Source organism: Coturnix japonica, chromosome 1 (genome assembly GCF_001577835.2).
Source record: "Coturnix japonica isolate 7356 chromosome 1, Coturnix japonica 2.1, whole genome shotgun sequence".
Lineage (NCBI taxonomy): Eukaryota > Metazoa > Chordata > Aves > Galliformes > Phasianidae > Coturnix > Coturnix japonica.
This window is the reverse complement of record NC_029516.1, coordinates 41,839,016-41,866,005: the sequence shown is the minus strand read 5'-3', so window position 1 is coordinate 41,866,005 and position 26,990 is coordinate 41,839,016. Positions and strand designations below refer to the sequence as shown.

The window sequence follows — 26,990 nt, the reverse complement described above, 5'->3', positions numbered from 1 at the left end:
TGCAAGACCCTAGAACTCAAGAGTTTCTTATAAAAGAGCACTAGAAGACGGCCTGATACTCTTGAACTCCTTTACTTCAATTCGTGATTGTGTTCTTTGCAGAGAAGTTTGGTATCAAACGGAGAATTTCAATGAACTCTTAATCAGATTTATTAACATCATTTCTGTTTCTAAAATCAAATTCCCTCAAAACAAATTGTCCTAAAGAAGCAGAACTCCCAAGTAACACTATTATTAGAAAGAAACTGTTATTTCTGGAAAGAAATCTGACATCCAACCAAAGGCAAAGGCCAGAAAGGAAAAATAATGTACCTACGGATCAATCAAACTTTTCATTCATAATGAATTCATAAGAGTAAGGGAGGACACATTACAAATTGTAAAGATTTTCTGTAAAGCTTTTCTAAGTAAGTCAAATGATTCTAAGTAAGTTACAGAATAAAGCTAAATTCTTAAAATTCTGTGCTCAAAAGTCAGGAATTTTATGAGATGTACATCTTCCCTGAGGTGCTCAGCATAATGTATCCCTCAGATTCAAGTGGGAAATCTGAGCTTTCAGCACCTACGAAAAATGAAACTCCCTATTTCAGTTCTCACAAATGAATATACATCTGCAAGTTTTCAGTGTTTTTTAAACCACAAAAATATCAGGCTACTTAGGACCATGAGTATGCAAGAGGAGTACACAAAATAAGTTTGGCAAGGTGAATTACTTCTTTATACTACGTGATCTTGGGAAAATTCCTAATTACTGGGAATAGCCCTTGTAATAATTTGTTAGAAGAACTACCAAAATTGTTGTAAGAATGTGCAAATGCTATATAAATCACATACTCACTTCTTTCAAGGTGATTTCATGTGCCAAATTTAATATGTTTAATGGTTCCACTGCAGAAGAACAATATTCCATATTCTCTGCTCTTTGCAGCTCTAGCATGTCTGCCATCAGAAGCATACTTTTCACAAGCGTCAAAGAAGCTGGAGGAGAAATAAATTTATCCTCTTGCAGTAAACTGATGATATTCTGTTTGGACATAGATAAAAAAAAAACAATGTAGTTACTACTTTTGCTGTCTATTTATGAGGACAAATCACAGAAAGTGAAAAACGAAATCTACTGTAGAGGCACTATTTCAAGCTTATTTAATGCTGGCATCAGCTATTCTGACTCTACCAAAAAAAAAAAAATGTATCAAAGAAAAGCCAACAGTTTCTCCTTTGTGCTCAAACCTGTAAAATAAGTTTAATGTCAGCCACAGGACATCCTTCTTGCAGGTCAAGAATTGCTGCTTGAACCATCATTTCAGCCTGAGTCTCAGTATCACGAAAGGCTTCTGACTCTAATATTACTTCTTTTATAATACTTCTGCGTTCGGCCACATACTTTTCTAAAATGAGGAAATATATGATTAGTAAAATATAACACAAGTTGATTCTTCTCTAAAAATTTACAGGGAATCTGAAAATACAGGTTCCACATTTACTGCTTCATCCATTCTGTGCCAAATTTGCTCTCAAAAAACAAAAAAAACTACAGTGTTTAATTCATACAATCTTTAAATTCATCCAATTGCATTCTATGTATGTAAGTCACCAACATTAATAATTAGATTTTGCAGAATAGACGTCATATTCAAAAATCTGGTCTTACTTAGCATTCCAAAATAGTATTGCAGGAGAGATTAATATAAAAGTTTGACTGCCGACCTGAACTGTGATTTTGATACTAGAGTGAGCTTCAGAGTTTATGCAGTTTATAGAACTAAGTAGGAAAAGTTTTCTTTCATCATCAAACAAATCTTTAAACGTACTACATGGGATCTCATTTAAAATCTTAAAAAGAATCTAGAACATGATATTTTCATTTATAGGCAATATAAAAACTGAAAAAAGAAAGCTTTTATATTTTAAAAACTAGTGCCGTGTATGTTTTAAAACAGGCATAACGATTTAATTTAATTTCACTTTTAATTACATTTGAAACTTTTTACTATATGATTATCAAAAGATAGTAAACACCAATGTAATGTTATGGGTTTTCAATGCTCTGAGGAGAGAGGATACTCAGAAATACAGTACGGTGTCCTTGCTTCATTGGATGAATTTATTACAAATAACTGCAGAGTACTGTTTTATTTATGAAAAATAATTGAATCTTCCCATAATACTCCAAAAGTCTAAATTGAAAAAAGGTAATACCTTCCTTATCACCAACATGGCGTAGCTGTGTTGCTAGTGCAGTAACTAACATTCTACGACACCTTTGCCACAGATGTATATTCAGATGATCTTGGGCTATAGCACTGTGAGTCTCTTGGTCATCTTCAACACAAGGATCCTAATATTTCCAGAAGCAAGAGAAATGTTAATTATGGAGTCGATTGCTTTACTACAAACATAGCAATGGGACAGTAACAGTTTAAGATAAATCAAGTTAATGCAAATATATTAAACATAAATACATAATCATAACAAAAATCTTATTTGAAGAAAAGATACTGTTAGTTGCTTGTTTTTTAAATACATAGGAGGAGTCCACTTATTATTTAAATTAAAATCTATGCAAAAATCAAAACATAATCTAATTAAACCAGTTTTTACGGGAATGTGCATAAATATATATTACATGTAAGTAAGAAAACCTGAAGCACCACACAATGAGTGGCTCATGGAGAGTAATTCTAAGAGTTTGGACTTGTATCAAAAAGAATCCATTGCACCAAATTCTAAGGTCCATAATAGTCTATCAGGGGGGACAGTATTGAGTTCTGGCACGTAAAGATTAGAAACAAATTTCTAGTCTTTGATTTCCAGTTCTAAGCACTTCTTTGACTTGAAACAAACACCAATTTAATGTAGTACTGACTGGAAACACCTAGTAGAATTCTCAACTCAGCTCCCTGTACCATTCTTTACATATTATAAAGTATTTTTATTACTAAAGCTCTGCAGTCCATAGTCTAAGATTGCTCCAGAAAGCAATAGAAGAACACTTGCTCTGTTCATAGGAGTCTATTTGCCTAACTGTGTGAATGCAAATGTGTAGTGTATGACGAATAGGTTTTGCACACTGGTTTCCCAAAGCATAGGTCAGTATCTCTCCATGCTAGCCAACAGAATTTCACGGATACCTTGCTAAATTTGGAATACAGCAATAATGAGAACTGTTCTGTTTGGCTCTTAAAAAAGAGAATACTCTGTGGAAGGTTTTCAATTAAAAAGAAAAAAAAATCTACAAGTTCTCTTAATTGAAATGTACACCTGCTACCTGTTTTTCCATTTTCTATCTTGTTTTTTTATAAAATAAAAGGAGATTTTCAATGCTGGCACAGGAAAGTGCTCATATAGAAAATGTAATTCCTAACCACATACAAAATGATGGTGATTATATAGAGACATGTTGAATATAGTACAGGTAATCAGGCAATTGAAGCACGTTATATATCATTTTCTTCCCAAAATAACAGCAACCATAGGTGACTGCTGTGTTTCAACATTATGAAAATCTCCCAACACTTAGCACAAGGCTTCATATAACAAAAAACAGTCATTTAAATACTAAATCCACACATACCAAACTCTCCCTTTTATCTTTTTTTTCTTGAAAATTTGTTGCTGTCATCCTAAAAATATCTGCATCTTGGAGAAGCTGAATTGCAGAGAAAGCCAAAGCAACACTAAGAGACAGAAGAATATTATTAAAATCCACTCATTATATTTCTCATTGTATGTTTTCATTATAATAGATACTCCATTTCTGACTTTATCAGAGATATTTGTAAGCAATTATCAATTTTTGCTTCATTTTCCCCTGAATCTGTAAACTTCTAATTTCCTAGCTCTCCTCTGAAACATCTTTAGCTTGTTTGCTTGTTTTGCAATGCTACTTACTTTTCACCCACTGAAACACATTCTCCTAATGATGGAAAAGTACTTAGGGGTATCTCTAGGTCACCTCAAAGATTTTCCAGTTAATTGTTAAAGATGCATATCCAAAATTCAAATCTATGTTAAAGCCTCTTTACATAGATTTTACATATATAGACTCTGTACAGAGACTGGCTGCTATGAAGCAAAAGGAAAAAATAATTTATGAATGCCTTAAGGTCTTCCTACTTGCACTACCAGGGTGATAAAAAGAGCTTATAATGTGAGAAGGATTTGGATTGTTTGAATGCACTGCTTTTGAGAAGTGTTAGATTAATTGCTATGAAGGCAAAGTTCCTGATTCATGCATGAAGAGTTCACTACTCTGAAATTACTCACTGTTCTGCCAACATTTATGTGACCACAGGATATATAAGCTCCAGAGATAAGATGGTATTTAGAAGTTCTCCTGCCATTTCTAATTCTATCCTGCTTGTTTTTGTGATACAGAATTGGATGGATAACACCAATTCACCAGAAATAGACCCAAAAGTAGCAGTGAGAACCACAACTGTTAATATCTTGTTTTCAGCTTTCAGAATTCAGTCCTTATGAATCTCCTTCATCATCCCTTTACCTCAGTTTTATTCAATAAAGTGAAAGTAGAATAAATCAGCGTTGAATTTGATGACACCTCTTTCAAAAAACAAACAAACAAACAAAAAAAAACAAACAGAAAATTTGAAAGAAAATTTGCTTATAAGAGCAAAATAGGCACTATGGACATTGCAGTGAAATATCCCAGATGCTTTTCTATCTTTTTACTAAGAGTTTCCTCCTGAAACCAGACATCAAAGTTAAAATTATGGCAAAAACTGACATTATTCAAAACATTTTTTGAGGTGCTATGGCTGACTTCTCTCATATAAAATAGAGAAGGTGCAGCACTCAAGAGTATATCCAAGCTTTTAAGAAATATTGATCTACCTTCCCAAGTGCCATGGCCCTCAGTTAACTGTGTGCCCAGCAATTCCGAAAATGAGGTGATTTTTTTAAACGTGCTTACATACAATTTCAGCATTAAAATGTAGGCTGCAAGGCCAAGACTTCATATATACACTCTTTTAAACAGTAGTTTATTCACGTAGACAGACAAGTACATATTTAGATAATTAGAAACCTCACAAACTTGGGGAGATACTGTGTAGATATTCTCATTGAGATCAAATATTCTTATACATACAGTTATACTGAGGGATTAATTTTTTGCAAGACAGAGGCTATAACATAGAAGTTTTCCTTGATGAAATTTTTGTGACCCTCTTTCGCTGACAACAAGAGTGATGGGTCTATATATTTCCCTTGACAAAATACACATCCTTTCATCAGCCAACTCAGAAAGTGGCAAGATGATCAAAATAGGAAAGTACAGCTGACTGTATCAATTTCACCACTAAATCATTTCACCAAAGGAAAAAAAAAAAAAAAAAAAAAAGATAAATTTCTGTAATATCATGCAAAGTTTGATTTCTAGGCTGGCAGGCAGGAAACATTTAGCTGTCCAAAGGAATGTTTCATTTCTATCTGAGGCAGACAGATCAGCAGTTTCCATGGAAGGCATTGCAATAAAGTTGTAAAATAGTGTAAAAAAACAAAGCAAAACAAACAAACAAAAAACCCTCTTGCTTTGTCTGTAGGTTGTTGGGTTCTTCTTCTCTGCTATCTGACCACTGTCAATATATAAGGCCCATTTTACAGCCATCAAAAATTTGCGAGCCCTAAAAAAAAAATCTATAAAATGCTTCACATCTATTGTGAACCACTGACAATGTGAAATAGTGACTTCAGTATTATGCAAGTTATAAGTCAGCAGAGAAACTATAAGAAATAACGACAGGTCAAAAAAGAAGGGAGCCAATTTAGCAGGGTGCATATGCTAGAGTCAGTGTTCTATAGACACCGATTTTTACCAAGCCTACTATCAAGATAACCCAGAATTATTCACAAAATATTACATAAATCTGTGTGCTGGTCCTTAGTTGCTAATATGAAAACTTAATAAAATCCATATTCAAAACGTGATAACATTGTCCAGTGATTTGCTGTTATCTCTTTGACAAATTTATGGCAAACTAATCTAATTCAGAGAGCACTCAGATTAATATTTCATGGTGAGAAATGTAGAAATGCCTACAATAGCCTACAAGTTCTTATTGCTCATCTTCACCAATGACCTTACTAGCTTGGATATAAATTATTGTAGTCCTAATTTGTGAACTTTAAGTACACCCCTAGGTTTTAAAATAATCTAATGGAAACTTAGGTGATAGATTGGGCAGCAGTATTATTTTACTGCTTTCATTTTAGTACTCCATACAGCATTCTGAAGCTCCTGTCCTCGTTAATGTTTTTTATTGCTGTAACATCACAGCTAAAAAGGAACTGTGCTATTTAAAAGCTATCTGATTTGGAGCTATGTTTGTTTGCCTAGGACAGCTGGGTGAAGTAAAGTAGTTTGCTTTTGACATAGCATGAAACTTTTTTTTTAATTAGGCATAAAGGGAAAAAAGCGCTTGAGATTGATTGGCCACCTGAATAATCTACAGCTTCAGCAAGTGTTGCAGGAATCTTTACAATAAGGGAATTCTAACAATAAAAGAAAACATTAATTTGCTTTTTGGCTGATGCTCATTGTAATGTATGATTTTATGTAATATTTTTGGTGTTGTTTAGCCAGACTAGACCTGACGAAAGTGACAAACAGGGATTACTTTCTATCTAACCTCAGTACAGCCTGACAAGTAACAGCGCTATGCCTGCATAAGCTGCTTGTATCCTCAAAGAGTTTTCAGTTTAATAAAAGATGCCCAGAAGAAGCTTGTCACTACTAAAAGTGATGTATTTTTAAAGTATTATCCTTTTTATACAAATTAAAATTAAAATTACAAGTATACTAAGCAGAAGAATCCTCCTAGATGAAAGATCAAAACAATGCTCAGATTCAATATCTGTAAGTAGTTAATATATTTATGTATGCTCTGTATATTCAAGGAACAGCACAACTGTAGTTTCTTGAAGTTCTCCAAAATAATTGAAAACCTCAAAACACTTTAAAATCATAAAAAACGCGGGACCTAACAAATCCAGACTCTAAAAAATGAGAAAACTTTGCAGCTTATTCTTTGATTTTGTACAAAACCATATCACAAAAACACCTCACAGAGAAATCACAGGCTTATATCTGACAACCTTTAAAAAAGTAAGATAAAGCAGTAATAAAAAATGAAATACCAGTACAAATTATGTTTGTGTGTGCATTAATGGGCTTATTATGATTAGCTACTAAAATTTAGAAAATCGCTGTAACTTAGAAATAAATGATTCAAAGAAGAAGTTGCAAGCTTTTATTTATTTGGTTAGTTTACATAAGCAAGGCTATATAACATACATTCATAAGGATATTTACCTGAGAGCTGCTCGGTGCCACTGCTGAGAAATAGCTGCAAGCTGAAGTTTGGCTTCAATAAGAACCTCTAAATCTTCTGCAGAACACTGGGATACCTTCCCATCATATTTGTCCTGTATGTTCTGCACAAGAAGGTTAAGACTTTCTTCAGCTTCTGTTAACAGAATTCCCTAGAGAAGAACACAGCATTGTATAATTTCAAAAAAAATACCACAAAATGTTTCTTAAAAAGTATTCTTTTCCATGATAGCCTGATAGCGCTACACTCTGGAACAAACCAACGTTAAGACAACGTCCTTTTCCTATAAGCAGCTGGGATTTATAATTTTGATTCTGCAGATTTATAGGTTCCAAGTGCTGAAAATAGCAACATTTTAACTGTGCCTGTACTATTTCAATTTCAACTACGTTATATACCATAAAAGATTATTTTACAGCTTAACAGCAGTACTCAATAATCTTAATTCCTCTCATTATCTCATAGCTATACTTGATAATTTTATACTGTACTTTTTACTTAGTAATTTTATATCATAAATTACAATATTAGAATACAATATAAACGACATTGCAAGACATATTACAGTCTTTTCTATCTTTACTGTGACAGATCTTTGGGCATAGTATGTATCCTAAAATTTCAGCTGTAATTTGCAGTCTTTCTAACAAACAGAGCTGCAAGAAGCTGGGAAAGCCAAGTCTAAAACAAAGTAAGCTTTACATAAAAGCTCAATCATGGAACTTTCAGAAGAATTCCTTGGCCTTTTTAGCCAATTTCTCTGATAAATTCAGAACTCTACTTTAAGAGAAAGGATCAAATGATAAAAGAAAAATCAAGAGTGTAAGAAATATATTCTGCCTCTTAAATGAGTCTGATTCAGATTAATTTAAGTATCTTCAAGATGCTATGTTCACATCATTTTAAAGTTATACTAAAACTTTTAAGTTTCTCATTCACAGCATGTAGCAACTGCCATTCAAAACCAAGCCTCATTTCACCAGATGTATTTCACATACTACTCTGTTAGAATGGCTAAAAGCAGATACGCCTGAAATGGAAAACCACTCTGAAAAAAGAATATGTCAGCTTTTGACTTTTCACTATGTGGATCCGCCAGACATGAAAGTTACAATTTATCAACAAACAAACCACCTAAAAAACAACCTATGGTATTTTTCTCTAAATAAATCATGAGAGAGAGCAAGGTGAAAATTTTGAGATATTTCATATATGATAGAGAATTCATTTCCATTTATTTGTAGAACATACTGCTTCATCAAAGTCTCTGACATGTTCTACGACTGCCACCTCTGAAAGGAGATAGTTAGTTCCTGAAAATCCATTCACTCTCTACTCTTATTGCTGAAACTGCCATACTGAGATCTAACTGTGAAAACATGGACATCTATGTCATTCTGCCATCATAAATTCAGATACACTGAAAACATTAGTTATGTTTTTGGAACAACCTGAAATTTATTATGTCGTTTTTTGGGGGAAAAAAATTACCTTCAGCATGGTCATATTTAATTCAGCTTTACAGTCAATAAGCTGCATCACTGTGCCTCTTTGTTCCCGTTGTCTTGAATTCTTAACAGAATCACCTGTCAAATGCATTTCAAATGATGATTTCAGATAACAGAAGCAGAATCAAATCTATATTTAGATATATTAGCTAAAATGACTTGAATGATCTTAATGTTGTTTATTTCCATAAGGACTGATATGATCAGCAACAGTTAACATGAACATTATTTAAAATACGACAGTTTAATGCATGTGCAATTGTTAAAAGTAAAAAAACGCTGTTTCATAATTTGCAGAATAAATTCACTTTTTCACTGCCCTTAAACTGTTACCTTTTACATTCCCTGGTGTTTTTCCATCAACAGAATATATGCATTTTTCTACTTTTTCAGGTATATTATTTATTGTGGCAGAAAGGCAAATGATGAAATGCATTTTGGCTAAGATTAATTTATTCATGATTTGTTGGTTGCACAGTGGCACTATTGTTAGAGACAGACTCCAATTAAATATGTCCTCCAGGACCTACAAAAAAAAAATTAATAATTGTGACTAGTTGAAATTATGTATTTTATATTTTCATTGTTCAAGGCATTTTCTACTTCTAATAATAACAATGTTTATCAATAATTAACATGAGCGGCATTAGCAGTGTGATCTTGGTCTTAGTCATAGTTGACGTTTTTCTTCCCAAATGTAATTCACTCCCTAGCAGCTACTGCTGAGGCTATAGCCTCAGTGATCAATTTTCCCACAGAAGATGCGTCTAACCCTCTGTGCGAGTTCTAGTTTTCTACATTGTCCATAGCACTCTTTTAGCTAAAGCGATAACAAAAAGTCCATAGGTAAACTGTAGTTCATAAAGCAAACACAAAGGAAACTCTGCTACGACTTCCCCTAACTAGAAAGGTGAGGCAAAGAAAAAAATGTTCATCATTCTGTCTAGAGTTCACTACCCTCGCTTTAGATTAATACATTTAGAAGTAGAAAGTCTACACAGCTTTGCAAAATCAGGAGGAGACCAATAAGAACTGCATACAGACTGTGAAGTGTTCAAATCAAAATCTCAGGAAAAAGCACAATTGAGAAATAAATCTGAAACAAGTGAAATTGAAAGCTGTCAAGATAGACATTTCATTTCTATCTTCCAATATCAGCTGTTGAAAGAGACATATAACCTTGCTGTAAATAGTAGATGAAAGTCAAGGGAAAAAGTTGTTCTTTTTTCTATTTTATCAGTATGGTTTTATGGTATGGCTTTTTTGCTGTTTTAGCTAACATCTACTTCGACTTGCTCAACAGGTCTGTGACAGAGCAACTAAAAATAAACAAAAAATATTACTGATAAACATAATTTTAATTAAAATAAGAATTTACTCATGATTAATATTCATATTCATGTTTTTCTTTCAGCTCCAATCTAAATTAGGATAAGCCTATGAAGACAGCTCAGATAAAATCAGAAGGTCGAACAATTGATGTTCTTGGTAGGATGAAAAACAGTTGCTACTTGTTGCAACAAAACTATTGAGGAGAATATGTTTTCTTTTATTTGTGTTTACTAAAATATGTTTTCTGAACCAAATAGTCTCTAACTAAAACCACTAAAATAAATCTATACATCCAGCATTAAAATTTTGGTACTTTCAGGTTATTTTTATACCTGTAAATTTGTAGAATTCAGGAGTGGTTTTGAGGAGTCAAAGTACAGGAAGTTCTGTAAAAATCAACAGAATAAAAAAATTAGTAATGTGTTATAATAGAAGTATGAAATAAGCACATTAGCAGAGCAGTAGACAAGTATAATGCATTTCCAACTATTTTTGAGGGCCCTGAAAACATTAACAGTTGGTATCTAAGGGCTTCACAGTTCTGAACAACAACCTGAAACCAGATCTACCCCTACATCTCCTATGCCATTCACCAGGACTCTTCAATGTGAGTCAAAAGAAGGCGGACAACAAAAATCCTCTTCCAACAAAAATATCGGCCACCATTTGCCATTTATGTTCTTCACCTGAATCCAAAAGCTAACTCCAGACTTAGCACATACCTCCACTGCTGTTCAGCAGAACACAGACCTGTGAATGTAATGAAAGTGCAAACTACAAGTCAAGTTGAACTGAAGACTTTCAACTCTCTCTGAGGGCCATAAAAGCTACAGATATTCTTTGACTTATGCAGGCTTTGTTTTCTGAGTCATAAACCTAATTCCAATCCCTGCTCAAAAATCCTTTATCTTTTCACTAATCTGTCTGCAGAGGGGCAGGAAAAGATAGAAATAAAGATCATTTCCAGCCTTCATCCTAACTGAGAGCTCTACACACAACTGTCACTTGGGTTTTGTATGATTTTTATTAACTCTTTCATAAACTCCAATTGTAGCCCCATACTATTACTGTTCATCTCTGAAAAGTGGGTCCTTCTTCCCAGTCTGAGAGCCATAAGAAGTCCAGCAAGAATTACTGCTTGAGCCACATCCTAACAAGAGTCCTAATACTGAATTTTCTCGGCTGTTAGGCCAAATGTTCATCTACAAGCCACATTAGAAAAATACAGGTGCCAAAATTAACCAGACCTCATTGTAACTGTGAGCTACTGACACAATATCCAAATTAAGATGACTTCAGGGTGTATTTTAATCTCATTAGCATCAGTAAGGATTAAATACATTCCTTACTGTAGGCACGAAGAAGGAAGTTTTGCAGAATCAATTCCATTGAGGGTGCAAATAACTCTGTAAGGCTCAACTTTGTGAAAATGCAATGAAGCTTGTGCTCTACGGAAAAAGACTGGGTTTCAGGTTTTTATCTTTCCATGCAGTTTGTACAAAGGAGTCATTGGGAAGCTCAAAAGGTCTGACTGCTCGTCAAATATATTAAATGCAAATATTTAACTTCATAAACTTAGTTGTAATTTCCCCTATTAATTAGCTCAGACAGTTTGCTACTGTGAAAAAAGATACTGCTGCTTTGTGTTCATTCTAGCCAGGATAAGGTCAGTCAGGCCACTGATCACACTGGCCCCATGTCACCCCAGGTCCCCATCAACCATGTCACCCAAGGTCCCAGGTCCTAGTGAGAATGTAGGAGGGCCAGGAACCAGCTCCTCACAGCCCTGCCCAGCCTGGGCTCAGCCCAGCCCCAGGGGGCTGCCTGGACCCCCTGGTGTCCTGTCCCTGTCATCCACCTTAAATGGGATGAGAATTAATGTTTATGTCTCTTTAATGAAGAGAATTAAAGTGTTATTTATCAATGTTATATTTTACTGGTGCTTACCTTCATTTCTTCATTTTGTTTGTACCCTGCTGGTATTTTCCATGGGATTCTTTCTCCATAATTAAGTAAATACAGTTCATTGAAAGCCTCTGTAAAAAATCCTAAATCTGTAAGTACTTTAATCTGTAAAAAAAAAAAAAAAATAACAGAGGCTTAAGTTTAAAAAAAATATTAAAAAATCAGCTTTTTTTTTTCTTTTTTCCTCTAAATTAGATATTTTTAAAGGTAATTTTCAAATAGATTTGGCTCCTGGAACAGTACATTGATGGAGAATGTTCTATAATGAATTCTTTCATAGTTTTTCCTAAGTGAAATCTCAAATATGGGTCTTTAAAAAAAATAAAAAAATAAAAAAAAAGAGGTAAAAAAAATTCATAACCTTCTTCAAAAACTCCTGTGAAAGGAAAAGATCTTAATTCATGCAGTTGAGTCATAGTCCAAGATCAGCTACTTTCTCTTGTTAATCTCATAGTACTCATCATCTAGTCTCTCTAATCCATCTCAGCATTTCCTGAAGATGTCTAAAAGCAATAATACCTCAGCTCTTCAGAGGTACATTCTTTGAAAACACTAGTGGAATCATTAAGGTCTGTTCCTAGGAGTCTGACAACTTGGTTTCGCTATGATATTGATCACAAATCTTAAAGTGAATATTATGAGCAAATAATTCATGTTTTGCTCTTAGGAAAACAGAAGAGAACAACAGAAGAAGATAAAACAAGAAATGATGAGTATGGATTTAAGAGGGGAAAATCATATCTTCTAAATGGAAAGTAGAAAAATGATGGAACTATTTAGCACTCACTGTAAGTCATTAATAAAAAAATTTTCTAAATAACCCTACATCCTACCATTATTCATTTACAAAGTATTCCTATTCTGCAGTCTGTTTTATTAAGAAATACTGAGAATCTGCTCACAGAATCACAGAATGGCCCGGGTTGGAAGGGACCTCAAGGATCATGTATCTCCAACCCCCGCCACAGGCAGGCCCACCAACTTCCACATTTAATACTAAACCAGCTCTACTTTAAAGCACCATTTTTTACAGTAGTTGTATATGAAGACATATTAAAGCAGGGAAAGGAAGCAAAAATTTATTGGAAGCAAGGAAGCAAAGGAAGCAAAAAGTTTATTGCAATTACAATGTGCCATGAAAAGAAGAAAGCTTCTTTGATTACCTTGAAGATTCTTCCTTCAATGCTTTTAGTGGGGTCCTTACAAATCTCAGAAACAAAGTATTGGTATAATGTGAACAAAGGTAAAATCTGTAGGAAAATATTAGGTCATAAAGGTTTCAATTACAGAAATGTGTATCACAATTATACATCACAAATACATTGATAATAAAGCAGTACTGCTTTCACTGCCACATGCCAGGATGTCACCACTATTTCCCTTATGTGTATGAAAGATGAAGTTTTTACAAAGTTTTTCAGCTGGCTAAATGCAACCCCTAATTATTTAGCACTATCTTACATGGGATTCACAAAACACAATGTAAAGGTTCTCCAAAACTTCGTTTTGTTTTGTTTTTTGATACTGTTGGTTAGTAAACCTACTGGAGAGATATTGATATAAGGGGTTTCTAAAGCTGTCTGTATTTTAATGCCACAATTGTTTCCATATAAGCAACAAAAGGATGGAATGTTGTGAGCTTTAGATATAAATACTTTGGTGTCTAGCAATTGTCTAGGTGAAAAGATACCAATTGTAAAACAAACTAGATAATGAGGAGGCTTTTTGACCATTTCTGTTCAATTAAATGGTTTTGTGGGGAAAAACTACATGAATGTTTTAAAAAAAAAAAAAAAACTTTCTAGTAAGCACTCACGGAATAAGAGCTTTCAGAAAAGACAAATCATATCAGCCTTGTTACTTTCTTGTGAAATGTGCTTTTATTTTTTTATAGAATAGCTTCAGAATTTGGATTACAAGAGCTTCAGGCAAATATTTTAATTGTACCCGTACTGTTTCTAACTGAAATTTGTGGTGCTTCTGCAAAATTAGTCTTTGAAGTCTCTTTTTTCTTTTTAATAAAACTTTAATATTGACATATTATGATTTATGTCAAATCATCTCAGTCCTCATCACTCAAAACATTCCTACACATTAAGCATTCAGTGGAAATGAAGTTCTCATTCTGCCAAATTTGTTATTGCTTTGATTATAATCTACAGCCTGGATCTATAATATGCCAGTACAAGCACAAAAAGAATAAAAAATGCAAGCAGCCACATTAAGTACCCCTGCCTCCAGGTAACTGTTCTTTTACCTCACTGTATCTCCCACAGTGAGGGCAGGTTAGATAAAGATCACTAACAACGTGAGCTCCAGTAAAGAAAGGTGGAAAGAAACATCAACCAGAGACAAAATAGATACTTAGCCTGAAGTTCCAGAAGAAATCAGTCCAATGAATGGTTTGCTGACAAAAAGGAGTAACACATCACCTCACCTCCTCTCTAATCCCTCTTCCATCTCCACCTCCAAACTCGTCCTGATAGCCATACAATCTTATCCCCTCACACTGGCTTTGCCACTTGTAGGACCTTTACCTAAGTGGATTCAGCTCATTAAAACAGCAGCTATCTATCTTGTTGTTTTGCTTCAAAGGTTTTGTTTTCTTTTCCAGTTGGGAGTTGATTTATTAAGGTATCAAATTGTCTGACAAGATGTAAGAAAATCTGTTGAAGCATCCAGTTGCAAATAGGAAGAGATACAGAACTGCCCCTTTTCAGTACTATAAAGCAACACAGTCTATTTATTCCACTGGATGGCGTAGCACCCTTGAAAGAAGTTAGATTAAACCAGAAGAGGTTAGTCATTAAACAAAGGCAATGGCCACATAATCAACTTAAGAAGGAAAGTATAAAAGCAGTCAGAGTAGTTACAGAACATGAGAAAGTTGCCACAGAACCTAACACAGGCATATTTCACTAGAGCTTCCATGGATTGCCATAAATACATCCAATAATGTAATAAAAAGTTATTAATGTTACAACATTATAAATAAATAAATAAATACTATTAAATGATACTTACTGTTAAATTTCGTTTTGCACAATGCAATTCAAACATAAGGAAATTCAGACTTGCAACTACAGTAGAGATATCAGCTCTGTAGCGATCAGAGAACAAGTCAATTCCAGGAATAAGCATATGTGTTTCATACTGTGCAAAGTCACAGTCAGATGTGGGATGTGGAAGAGAGGCTCTAAACAGAGTCTGGAAGAAAAAGCAATGAAATACATACAAAAAGATGTATAGTCATTAGGTGAGACACTAAGAATCTCTAACCCTTGAGATTCATAAATTACCTTATAAATGAAACTAAGTCAATGACAAAGTATCTAGTTTCTGGATAAAAACATGAAAATATCTATTTTTAAATGATTACTGATTTATAAGTGAACTTGATGGAGAAGAAAAAAAAGAAAAAAAAAATAGTTTATGGACAGCATTTCATGGCACAAGCAGAAAAATAATCATGACAGATTCCTTAGCAAGTACTCCCCAAGCAATGAGAAATCTTCCTGAAGGGCCAATGGCATTTCTCTCAGATTCCAAGTGAAAGCATCTGAAACAAAACTTCTGAAGTACTGGAAAAAAACTAGGAAGTCACTAAGGGTTCTTAAAGACTACTTTGATAATGCTTAGGATAAGATTCTGATCAGCACACTGAAATAATACAGTGATGTATTCAAACATCTCCACAGTCAAGAAAAATAACAAGGAAAAAATCACTACAGTGACTTTGGAGAAATATTCAATCAATTTATCAATGCACAGATGTTTCATGGCAAATGTTTCTATCAGAAGAAAAATATTTTTCTTTCTCTATTTTTTTTTTTTCTTTCCTTAAACTGAGAGCAGTAGTTTGATTTTACTCACCATTAAGCACTTGCTCAATCATCACCTCTGTCATTACCTCTGAGACACACTATTTAAGTCCAGTTAGAGGCTGGTTAAAACTTTGACATTTTGTATTTAAAGTCATTCTGAATAAAATGCATTTCAAATTATATATAATAGGACATTTCCTCTAAAACGCCTAAACTGTATGAACTATGTACTGTTATCTTTCTGAATTAATAAGTGCCCTGCATACTATAAATACTGTAGGAAGCAGGCTCCACCTTACCACTATCTCTGTGACATATAACCAGACCAAAGCATACTAACCAAAGCTTGCTTCAATCTTGGTCTACTGCAGCTTAAGTGATATAACTTAAAAATTAATCTCTTTGAAGGAAGGAACATTAACATTGTCTCTCATGTAGGATACTCCTTTCTAATTGTGTTTATCGTGTCATTGTTGGCAAAGATACATTAGACAAACATACTTAGATCTCAGATATTAATAAGCCTGAAGTCAATACCAGAGGTGCAATTTAAGTAAGGTTTAAAAGAGCATTCCACATCATAGAAAAAATTATGGGCTTGAACTTGGCAAAGTTCAGTAACTCAGTTCAGTATTTTTCAAGCCTCTCATCCTGCAAGGTGCTCCTACCTCAATATCAGTCTCAGTTCAGTCAAGTCACAATTATTTCTACCATTATATAGCTGAAACAAACTGTAACTCCTCAAAAGGAGAAATTGAAATTGTTCAGCTTTGTACCATCTGCAGATCACAGAGCTAGAAGCTAATCATAATTCCCCTATATCTCTGTTTCTTCAACTTGTTCTCCCTTTGCTGAAATTAGCAAGGTTTTAAATATGACCTAGAACAGGTCACACAGTCACAGTCTCAGCTGGCAAGAGATGTTGGAAACTGGCATCAGTTTGTTCTGTAGAGGCCAACTAAATTCCTGTTGCTGCATTGAGATGAGTTAGCATTGACCCCAGTGGAGCTTGATTGACAGAATATCTGCCATTATTTTTTCCAGTATCAATTCAACTACTAATGTTTTAAAGCCTTGTTTTAGAAGTAAAATGAAACACTTCTATTTTCTCCATCGTTTGTTCCTGAAAGTTTGCAAACTCAATTTAATAAGCTTACTTTCTTAGTAAATGAAATCAAATTATTTTGACTACCCACTACTTCTAGAGCAAATTTCTTTTGTATTATATTAGTAATACAAAACAAAAAAAAATACTTTGCAATGTTAAAAAATACAAAAAAAAAAAAAAAAAAAAAACTTTTTCTAAAGACTCTGTTCTCCTGTTTGAAAATGTTTGACAATCTGTGAAGACTTTGTACAATGTACATCAGCTCAGTGACTGAGTATCCGGTTGATACTATCTACTTCTTGAGCAAAACACTTCAAGAGAAAAAGATATATAATTGACTGCCAAATACTTCAGTCATCTTCATTTTTCAATATTTCTTTATTTCTTGGAGAGACCCATGTCTTATTGAAGTGATAATTTTTAGGCTTTAGAATTGGAATATTGTTAAAAACAGAGAATAAATACATCTAATGTGCATAAATTGTCAGTTACCTCTGATCTCCAGCTTTCTGTTACAATCAGAATGAGAAAAGGAATGTTACAATAGGATGTTATTGAGATTCAAATATTATAAGCAATTTGTCCTCTCTGTGAATTCTAACTGAAATTGTATCCTTACCTTAAAGAGTATAGCAGAAAAGTGGCAATATTTAGTTCTTAATCTCACATTTGATGTTGTTACATACCTAAAGTACAACAAATAATAAGAGATGTGAATGTGTCTATCAATATAAATTATTTAAACCCTTTTTTAATGTAGCATAATAATAATACTAACGCAACCTAGATGCTTTCCATCTTGGAAAACAGCTGACTCTTCTGTAGATAGGTGCTCAGCCATGTCATGCAAAGAAAGAATCATCTGACCAAAGGCATACCTAGATAAAAGGAGTTGTCTAGATTCCCTTTAAAGTTATGGGAGAAAAATATGCAATTTAAGACCAAAATTAATCTCACCTCAAAAAAGATAAAGCGTGTTTATAAGGTGTATTTCTTTTCATAAGGGAAGTCTAGCACACATGAAGTTTCACATGGTAGCTGTTCACCTAGATTAAATGAAACACACACTACCTCACCAGTTTTAAACCATCATGGTAGCAGGGTATTCCTGTGATCTATAATATTCAAAAATCTTTAATGCAATACTGGAGTCCTCTAATGTGCATTTCACAATCATAATAAGTTATTATAGAAAGAGCAACTTAAGGATTGCTAACAGCCAAATGAGTATCTGAGAAAAGATCTACCGAAGAGATAAGCTGAGAGGATACTCCATCCAGATCCCTACCAGGATTTGGAATGGATATTGCAAAAGACAGTATGAAGTCCAGCAAAGGTGCATCACAAGCACTTTAAGAAGTAGCTCAGGATTGGGTCCTGCTGTGAGCCTGAGGCTGCACCAGAGCTCAGAATTAGAAGAGTGCAAAGGTGGTTTAGAATCCATGTAAAATCACTTCTTTTCACAGGATTGCTAATTGTGAGCTGCACAATGCCATTTCAAGCTGAAATACCCATGTTAATGCTTTCAAAAGTACTTTGGCTTACAGATATTTTACCGTGCTATTACTAGGACCTGCTTGCGAGCTAATGCGGTTCACTCAGATAAAGCTCTGACTTTTCATGGGAATAACATTTCTAAGGTCACTTGGAACTGGCTTAGATACTTCTAAGTTTTAAATCTTGTACATTTTATATAATGCATAATATATCGAGGAACAGCTCAGAGTTACATCCATAGTGTTTTACCAGCAGCCAAGCAGTACTGGAATGAAATGTTTATTGATGGCAGACTTTCATACAGTAACTCAGATCTTATTTAGTTGTAATTCACCAGAAAATGAGTACTTTAGGCAGCAAATCTGTCCTTAGGATACATTAATATTTAATACATGCAATGACTTGGGGGATGTGATATTTCAATTGAAAATCAATAAGACTGTGAAATCCTTGTGCTTATGACTCTTTATCATCTTGTTTTATTTCCAAGATCTCTCCATGTAATATACAGCTGCAATTATGATCAAAGATGAGCACTACAGGAAAGGGAAGAAACACTATTTGCCAAAAGAGCAACTTTCTTCTTGAAAGGAACATTTTTTTCTTCTTTTGTTGAGTCTTTTTAATAGCAAATTTTTAGTATTTTAAATTAATTTCAAGTTGTGAAATGTCCTGGACAAGCAGTTCTTTTAAAATATGGAAGAAATGTATACACCTATATTTACAAATATAGTAATAAAATACTTACTGAGCTATCTTAGCTACTAAAACTGCTGCATGCAAACATCCCCAAATTCCAGCCTGAGAAAGAAATTTCTGACTAATATTCGTAGATCTTCCAACTGCAAAGCACTCCGTAGTATTTTTTGGAAAGTCTAACTCTTGCCAGGTGTTAAGAATATTCACAGTGTTGAGTGTTTCATCAAGGGCTTGACACCAATATTTAAAAGCAGCTCTGTAACACATAAGAAAATTTACTCATCATATCGCTGACATTTTCTAAAGCAGAAGATAAGACTAGATTCATATTACCTCCACTGTCCAAGCTATAACTAACTCTGATTAGGTCAAAAACAGAAATATAGTTTTGAGAAAAAGATACCATCCCTGGTCAACTTGTTCATTTGGACACTTACTGAGATTAAATTGACACGAGATAAATGTTACTTCCTAAATACACATAGCAATGCTTAATCTGACAATTAGTCAGCAAAGATAAACCAAAACCAGAGAAAAAGAAAATCTCAAAATAGAGCTAGCAGTGAGATAGATGAAAGAAGTGATACAGACCTTAAAACAGCACAGGACCTTACAAGACAGTTCGTGTGAGTAAGAATCACAATTTAAAAAAAAATAAATCTATGCTCTTTTTTAATCCAATAATTACCTACCTTTTGTTTCCAGCATAAAAGTGAAGATTTCCAAGTTCATGTAGAGCCTGAACTTTGAGGTCTCTCTGGTTGTCCAGGATTTCTGTTATTTATTATATAATCAAATAAAAAAAAAAAAATCACCACATCATTAAGTCAGTTACAGGATCTTGAACAAATTTTGCATAAAAAGTAGACATGCATTGGCATGTAATTCATTGCAAGAATGTTTTAAATATTTACCAAGCTTGTACATTTTCTATTTAAATGTATAATTTCTTATTTTTACTAAATCTAAAAGCTGGATTACTACACATTTACACACATCTGTTTACCTAAGCTGTTGTATTTTTCTTTTCTTAGACTGAGAAAATGTTCTCAAGCTGAGATGTAAATATATGAGTAAAGTCTTATTATAAAGTAATATAATAGAACAGAATCATAGAACTGCTCAGGTTGGAAATGACATTAAAGATTATTGAATCCAACCACAACCTAACCATACTACCCTAACTAAAACCCTCCCCTAAATCATGTTCTCATATTCAGATGTAAATAGACATATACATACATATATACACATATACATATATATATGTATGTATCATGAAATTGAAATGACTTCCTTGAACTTGACAGACTTTTGAGATCAATCAGCATGACACCACAGAAGTAATACTTTTCCATAAGAAAAGATACTGTAGAGGTGACAACCAATGAATGCTTTGTTCTGGAGCTAATATACATTTTCAGAATTAAGAGAGAAGCTTTTGTATTTCTGGTGACCATTTTCCACACAGTTATAGCTGTCTGGTAGAGAAAAATAACACTGGAATAAACAGATAGTGAGCCCAAATAGATAGAAAGGTGGTGTTAGTTGTAAACAGAAATTTATAAAAAGCAATTACCAATTGTTTCTTCATAGGAAGAGACAACTAATGAAAACTGTGACTGTGGTATTGGTTTACTCTCGATGCTACTGGAGAAATTAAATTTTTCTTGAGAAAGGTCACTTGGTGTTGGTAGAAATGCCAATTCGGCTCCCACATCAAATTCCAGCCTTCTATTTGGAGTGCTGGTTGTTCTTCCAACATTTTCTAGATCAGAAAAGCAATTTATATGAACAATTCAGTAAAGTATTGTTCTATTTCTAGCACCAAAAATATTTCCATGTTGCATCATTCAAAGAAATATACAATTCCTTTGTGTCCTCTTTTAATCTTGTTTCCTATGTTCTGATTCTGTCAGTGTCATCTAATCAAGCTCATTGGTCATAACTCCTTGGGGAGCACATCAAAATGAAAATGCAGGGCCATGCGGAGAAAATAAGCTTGATAAGAACTGCCAGTCAGTCCCTCTGATGGAGGTTTGACAACAGAAAGACAAGTTACATATTTGTACGAGAAAAACTTTTATCATCCAACTGAGAGGCACAAATCATGTGAAATGCAGCTTAAAACATGCAATTAAAGAATTTCATGCATAATATTATATCTTAGTTCCAACTCTCAATAATGATTATAATTCATCTTCTAAAGAACTGTCTTCTGCTCTGTAATATTTTAACTGTAAACACACTTATTGCTGAGTGAGAAACACTTCAATGAAGTACTCACCTTGTGTGGATGCAAGAAAAAGTGAAAGCAGTTTTCTGCTGTGTCTCAATGCTCTGCTGTGGTATTTAGATTTTTGTAAAGTTTCTCTAAAACATTTCAGTGCGTCATTTACATCAAGGGGTACATAAACTGTGGGTTTAGCTTCACTGCCATCTAAAAGAAATTAACAATTATGGGGAACAATTTTGCTATATAAAAGCACATATATTTTAGGAGAGCAACCTGTACATGCACTTGTATTCCATAAACTAACACCGAAACTATTTTGTATCGTGTTGGATTATGAATTAAAGCAAAATACTAACAATCAGGAACAGCACTTCTGAGCATGTGTGTCTTTTTCAGCATTAAGTTTCTACTGTTACATGACACCTACATTCCATGAATTCCATCTGTCTTGAGCATGAATCAGCTGATATCTCTTCTTTGGATTCAGATGTCTTTAGTGCAGGAACAAATATTTATTTACAACCACTGGTCCTACTTACTACTATTCCTGTAGCTTCTACATACCAAACCTGTTAGCTGGCATGCTCTCTCTGCTGCTTGCATAATGTTATCTACTCTGCAGCATTATGCACCATTTAATGACTTTCCTCCACTGAAATGCATGCAAAGCCTTCTGTGCAATGTCCTGACATCTCTGAAGTATGAGGAACGATATTTTACAAACATACATCAGTTATTAAAACATTTTAATCCTGACTGGAAATAACATCTTTACATGTAAAAAAGGCTCTCTGTCATTTCATACTTTCTCTCAATTTTTGTATTGGTTCTACCAATAACAGTGAAGGTTCACGTTAACTTCTGGGTACTCTGCTTGGCATTCAACACCCTCAGAAAACTGAGCAAAGACCACCAACCTTACTCAACATCCTGAGGCTATCTTGCAACAACTGCTTTCAGATGCAGTCTGAATGTGTTTGGAAAGGTCTTCACAGCATTATTATCCAATCAAAATATCAACAATAATAATTTAAAGACTAAACTGATCCTATATTCAAAAATCCTATTGTAGAAACAATGGAAGGCAAAAAGTAAGAAGGAAAATAAAAACACAACATCCAGTAGGATTAAAATAAGAAAAGAAAAAGGCTTGGGGAGAAAACATAACTCAAGATAGTGAAATGTGCTCTGACCTGCATAGTCATTTTTTGTCTCAGGATCAAAAAAGCAGCCAGAAAAGACCAGTATACTATCAGAATGTGCAACAGGTGGCTGTAGATTCTGTCCTATGTAGTCTCTGCAGCTCATCTAAAAAACAAGTTTTATTTCATAATCATTGAACAATATTTAGAGAAAAACAAAAAAAAAACAAAATCACAAGTGTTTCATGTTTATAGTTAAACATCTAAGCAGTCCTATATCACAAAATTAAAGAGGACTAACTTCCAAAAACACTAACGACGCATCACTAATATCCAGGTTAATAAGAGGTACAGCATTCACAATATTTAAATAGTAGAGATATCATGTATGTATGAAATTTTATGTCACAATTTTTTTTTATCTTTAGGGATCGGAGTAGAAAAATATAAGCAATTCATAATAATGAATTAAACTTGAATTTCATATGGTGTTTGCCATAATCATAAGCAAGCTATTGAAATTCAGTAGACACTCTTTCTTAATCTGGAGAAATGCATGTTTGCAAATAACCTATAAGTGTATGTATGCCTGAAGAGCATGCTGCCTACAAAGCACATGGTCATCCTGAGGACGGATACCCAAAATAACTCTAGGGAAATAACAAGAGTCTAACTCTGTAAGAAAGGCAAATTTCCATAAAAGTGTATTTAGCTTCTATACAGGACTAATGTAGCATTTAGTTGTGCGCATGTAGCCACATCATTTCAAGAAAGAACAAATCAATTCAGAGCTAGTTTCAGGCTCCCTGAATAGCATTGCAAAATGTAGCCATATTCTCTGAATTTCTAATTCAGTGCTGTCTTTTTTGAGCACTCCTTATTTACTATTAAAGAACATTAGCCTTCATTCTGTAAATTAAGATGTTTTCATTACTATGATTCCTTTTCCACACTGCTCAGACCACAGTGATGTACGATCAGAGAATCATAGAAGATCCTCAGCTCCCTTTATAAGCCCTGAGTGCCTTCTGAATGTCTTGCAGGTATTATGCAGAAATTGTCTCTAGGCAAGGCAGTGGATCCTGAACCGAAAACAAATTCAGAACTACGCCTAGTTGAATTTCCATCCCCACTTTCCCCTTCTCCTTCATGTCCTGTGTTTATGTTAGTTAATAGAAATATATAAATAATATAAACCATGCCACTTATTAAAAATAAAGTTTAAGAAAAACCCTTACTTGCAGTAGGTAATTCCACAAAAAAATGGAAGTAGGGATATCAGTTTAGTAAACATAGAAAGCCCTGTCTTCTAATGAAAGGAACTTGCTGAGCAGCTGGGTTGTTTTTTTGTTTGTTTGTTTTAGCAAAGTATTGCATGCTTTTTCTTGTTGTTGTCAATGCTTGGGATAACTTCATGTGATTAATTTAAAAGCAGCATTCCAATGTGGAAAGAAATAATTTCTTTGTATTTAATTTTAATTAATTGCAAAGATTACTCAATCCCTAAATAATTATTTTCCAGTTAAAAGAGCATCGAGGACTAACATGAAATTAGATTTAGGCTCATAATATGGAATGAATACATAATACATGTAAGAAATGTTCTCTGGGTCAGCAAGTCCAGACCTCTGCTGTTGAGGGAATCCTATCATGAAAGCCCCCTCATGCACTTCAGCCAATTATGTTCATTAAGTTCTTATTTTAATTTTCTATTTGTGGACGTTATGGAAAACCATATTAATCTAATCAGCAAACATACTTTTCTATGTTTAGTTGGCATTAACAGTTAGTACCCAAAAAAGAAAATTTTAGGTCACCTTATTTATGTTACTGGATAGATACTTTGTGAAATGAGATTCATTGCTGTCTGGGCCACTGAACTGCTGTATCCTTTCCAGTAGTTGCCTCTGAGCGTACACCAGCAATGGACTCACTTGTTCTGTATATCTCTCACTGAAAGAAAAAGCGAAGCATAGTAATTAATCAAAACAATAGTATGTCTAAAGGTATAATGCTGCTTTTTAGTTTTTGTCAGAGTTGTTGTAACTTACTGTGTAAAGACATTAAACTGTAGAGCTATGTGTACCAGTGCTTCCCATTTCTTCATTTTATACAAAAATTCTAATGTTTTAAGAATCAGATTACATATCCATTTCAAGTCAACCACATTCACATCATCCAGGGGAGACTGTGGATGGAGATTCGAACCACCATTCTCACTAGTAGTACCTCCTAAGCAACTGGGAATGCAGAAATCTCCTTCAGGCTCCACAATCTATAGCAAAAAAAAAAAAAATTATTCTACCTGGTACTGTCAAAAGTGTTTTCAGGAGAAATCAGATTATAAAGATCAGAAAATATTGTGCTTGTCTAAAAACATTTAACAGAAAATAACTTGGAGATATGAGAATATAAAAAAGAGTGAAAAAATTGTCTCTACAGAAGGCATGATAATACAGGGTACATCATCTTCATATTTTTACCTTAAGAGAATTGCTTGCTTGTAGTTCAGTTATCATATCAATAAGCATGTCCGATGCCAAATAAAATGGCAACCAAACTGTGTTCCTAAGAAACTGCCTGGTAATGGGAAATGCATCCTTGTGGGAATAGGAATGGTTAGCAATTGACTGTGATTCTTGAGTGTAGTTCCACAGTTCTCTGCATGCATTTTGAAGCAATGTCCAGTGTCCTCCACGGTGAGCAAGAACCTATGCATATCATTCAAAATTATACTTCAGAAATACAGAAATGAAAAGCCTCCTTTTTTCATGGTAGAGCCTAGGCAGGACTAGTCTTTCAAAATTACACTCAACAAATCATCCTCAGTAACAGATTCTTACTCAGAATTTCAATTTATAGAAGGCATTGCAAAAACTTAATTTGGGATTTTTTTCATGGAAGCACTAATTAATAACAGCATTTAATTGTTGCTTCTGGTGTGAGAATAAGAGACCAAATTAATTCACATCACCTAAAAATGTATTTTTACTTTGTTTTAGGAAGGTTTATGGGAAAACTAGTCAGACTACTTTTCCTTTCTTTTTATACTAGCAAGGTATCTGCTCTGACCTATAAATGGAAAAGTAAGTCCACAACTGTTTGAGAAAGATTTAACAAGCATGAAAGTTACAAAGACTAAATGCATTTTAAAAAACACATGCACATTACTGTGTATTTGATTGGAATGCATTACAATAGGTAATACCTCCAACCTTTGATACACCGTACTTAGACACCTTGCAGAAGATGAGGAATCATTGCTTTTACCCCCTCAAAAAAAAAGTTTTTTAAAGTGTCTTAGGATTTTTTTACATGTAAAAAGTAGTAAGTTTTGTAATGCAGTGTTTAGTAGAACATAAAATTTTTAGCAAGAAAATTTATATTACCGCTGCTCTTCTTAAATGTAGAAAGGTTTTTGTAAAATGGTCCAATAAAATGGTATTTGATGGAAACTGCTTGCGTTCTTTGGGAGAAAGTGAGAGGGATCTTTTCTTATCTTTTGTCATTCGAGTTTGAGGAGTATCTCTTGCCTTTAGTTTAGTGCTGTGCTCAGAAGATCTATCTGTACCTGAAGACAGAGACTTAACTGGTTAATACTGAATTAAAGTTCTCAAAAACATAAGAAAGAAAACGTTATCAGACAGCTAGGATTTTTGTGCCAGCTAAATACTTATGTGTCAGGAAATGCCAGAGTTGGGGTTATCAAATTTATAAGGTTATGATATTTAAAATATAAGATGCTTCTTACTTAAGAGGAGGAAGAAGTAGAAAGCACAATAATATGTTCCAACTAGTTTTCAGCCTCAAAGCCAAACCACAACTAATCCTAGAAGTTACCAAATTTAAGGAAGAAATTACCATTTGTCAAGCTCACAAGAATCTGAAACCAAAGTCTTAAAAGGAGAAGTTAGGAAGAAAGGTTTTTTGAAAAAAAATCTGCAATGTGTAGAACTGTTTCATTATTTTATTCTTTACCATCATGCATCCATTAAAAGTTCTTACCTGTTTGTTTTTTGGTCATGGCTGATGGTGACTTCTCAAGAGGAAGAGGATTTGAAGTTCTTCTGTTATTCTCCACAGCTTCTCTCACCACTACAGTTCCAGAATTATTTAATGAGAATATTTCAGGATCTAGAATATTGTAACTGCAGAATAGAAGAAAAGAGAAATAAATAATAATAATAATACCAAAGAATTTTTATATAAACATGCACAAAAATCAGTTTCTCAAAAGTGAGTTTTCATTGTTTTTTAGCTGCTTTAGCAACTAGATTTAAAAATAGGTGAAAGGTGCAAACTGCCCATGACGCACTGCAGTATAGTA

At 33.8% G+C, this 26,990-nt stretch overlaps 1 protein-coding gene across 1 annotated transcript in view; it reads right to left on the bottom strand.

The window, feature by feature from the left end:
* CFAP54 (cilia and flagella associated protein 54) overlaps nt 1–26,990 on the bottom strand; it is a 100,011-nt gene that overhangs the window by 18,590 nt on the left and 54,431 nt on the right. The window contains 22 exon segments of the mRNA XM_015858704.2: nt 839–1,024; nt 1,231–1,388; nt 2,200–2,338; nt 3,575–3,677; nt 7,334–7,503; nt 8,844–8,938; nt 9,194–9,386; nt 10,525–10,578; nt 12,140–12,262; nt 13,321–13,407; nt 15,182–15,364; nt 17,709–17,775; nt 19,335–19,541; nt 19,978–20,059; nt 20,865–21,053; nt 21,573–21,725; nt 22,715–22,829; nt 24,481–24,616; nt 24,715–24,938; nt 25,147–25,374; nt 26,053–26,234; nt 26,669–26,811. Of these exon segments, the coding sequence (XP_015714190.2) occupies nt 839–1,024; nt 1,231–1,388; nt 2,200–2,338; nt 3,575–3,677; nt 7,334–7,503; nt 8,844–8,938; nt 9,194–9,386; nt 10,525–10,578; nt 12,140–12,262; nt 13,321–13,407; nt 15,182–15,364; nt 17,709–17,775; nt 19,335–19,541; nt 19,978–20,059; nt 20,865–21,053; nt 21,573–21,725; nt 22,715–22,829; nt 24,481–24,616; nt 24,715–24,938; nt 25,147–25,374; nt 26,053–26,234; nt 26,669–26,811 (3,217 nt within the window).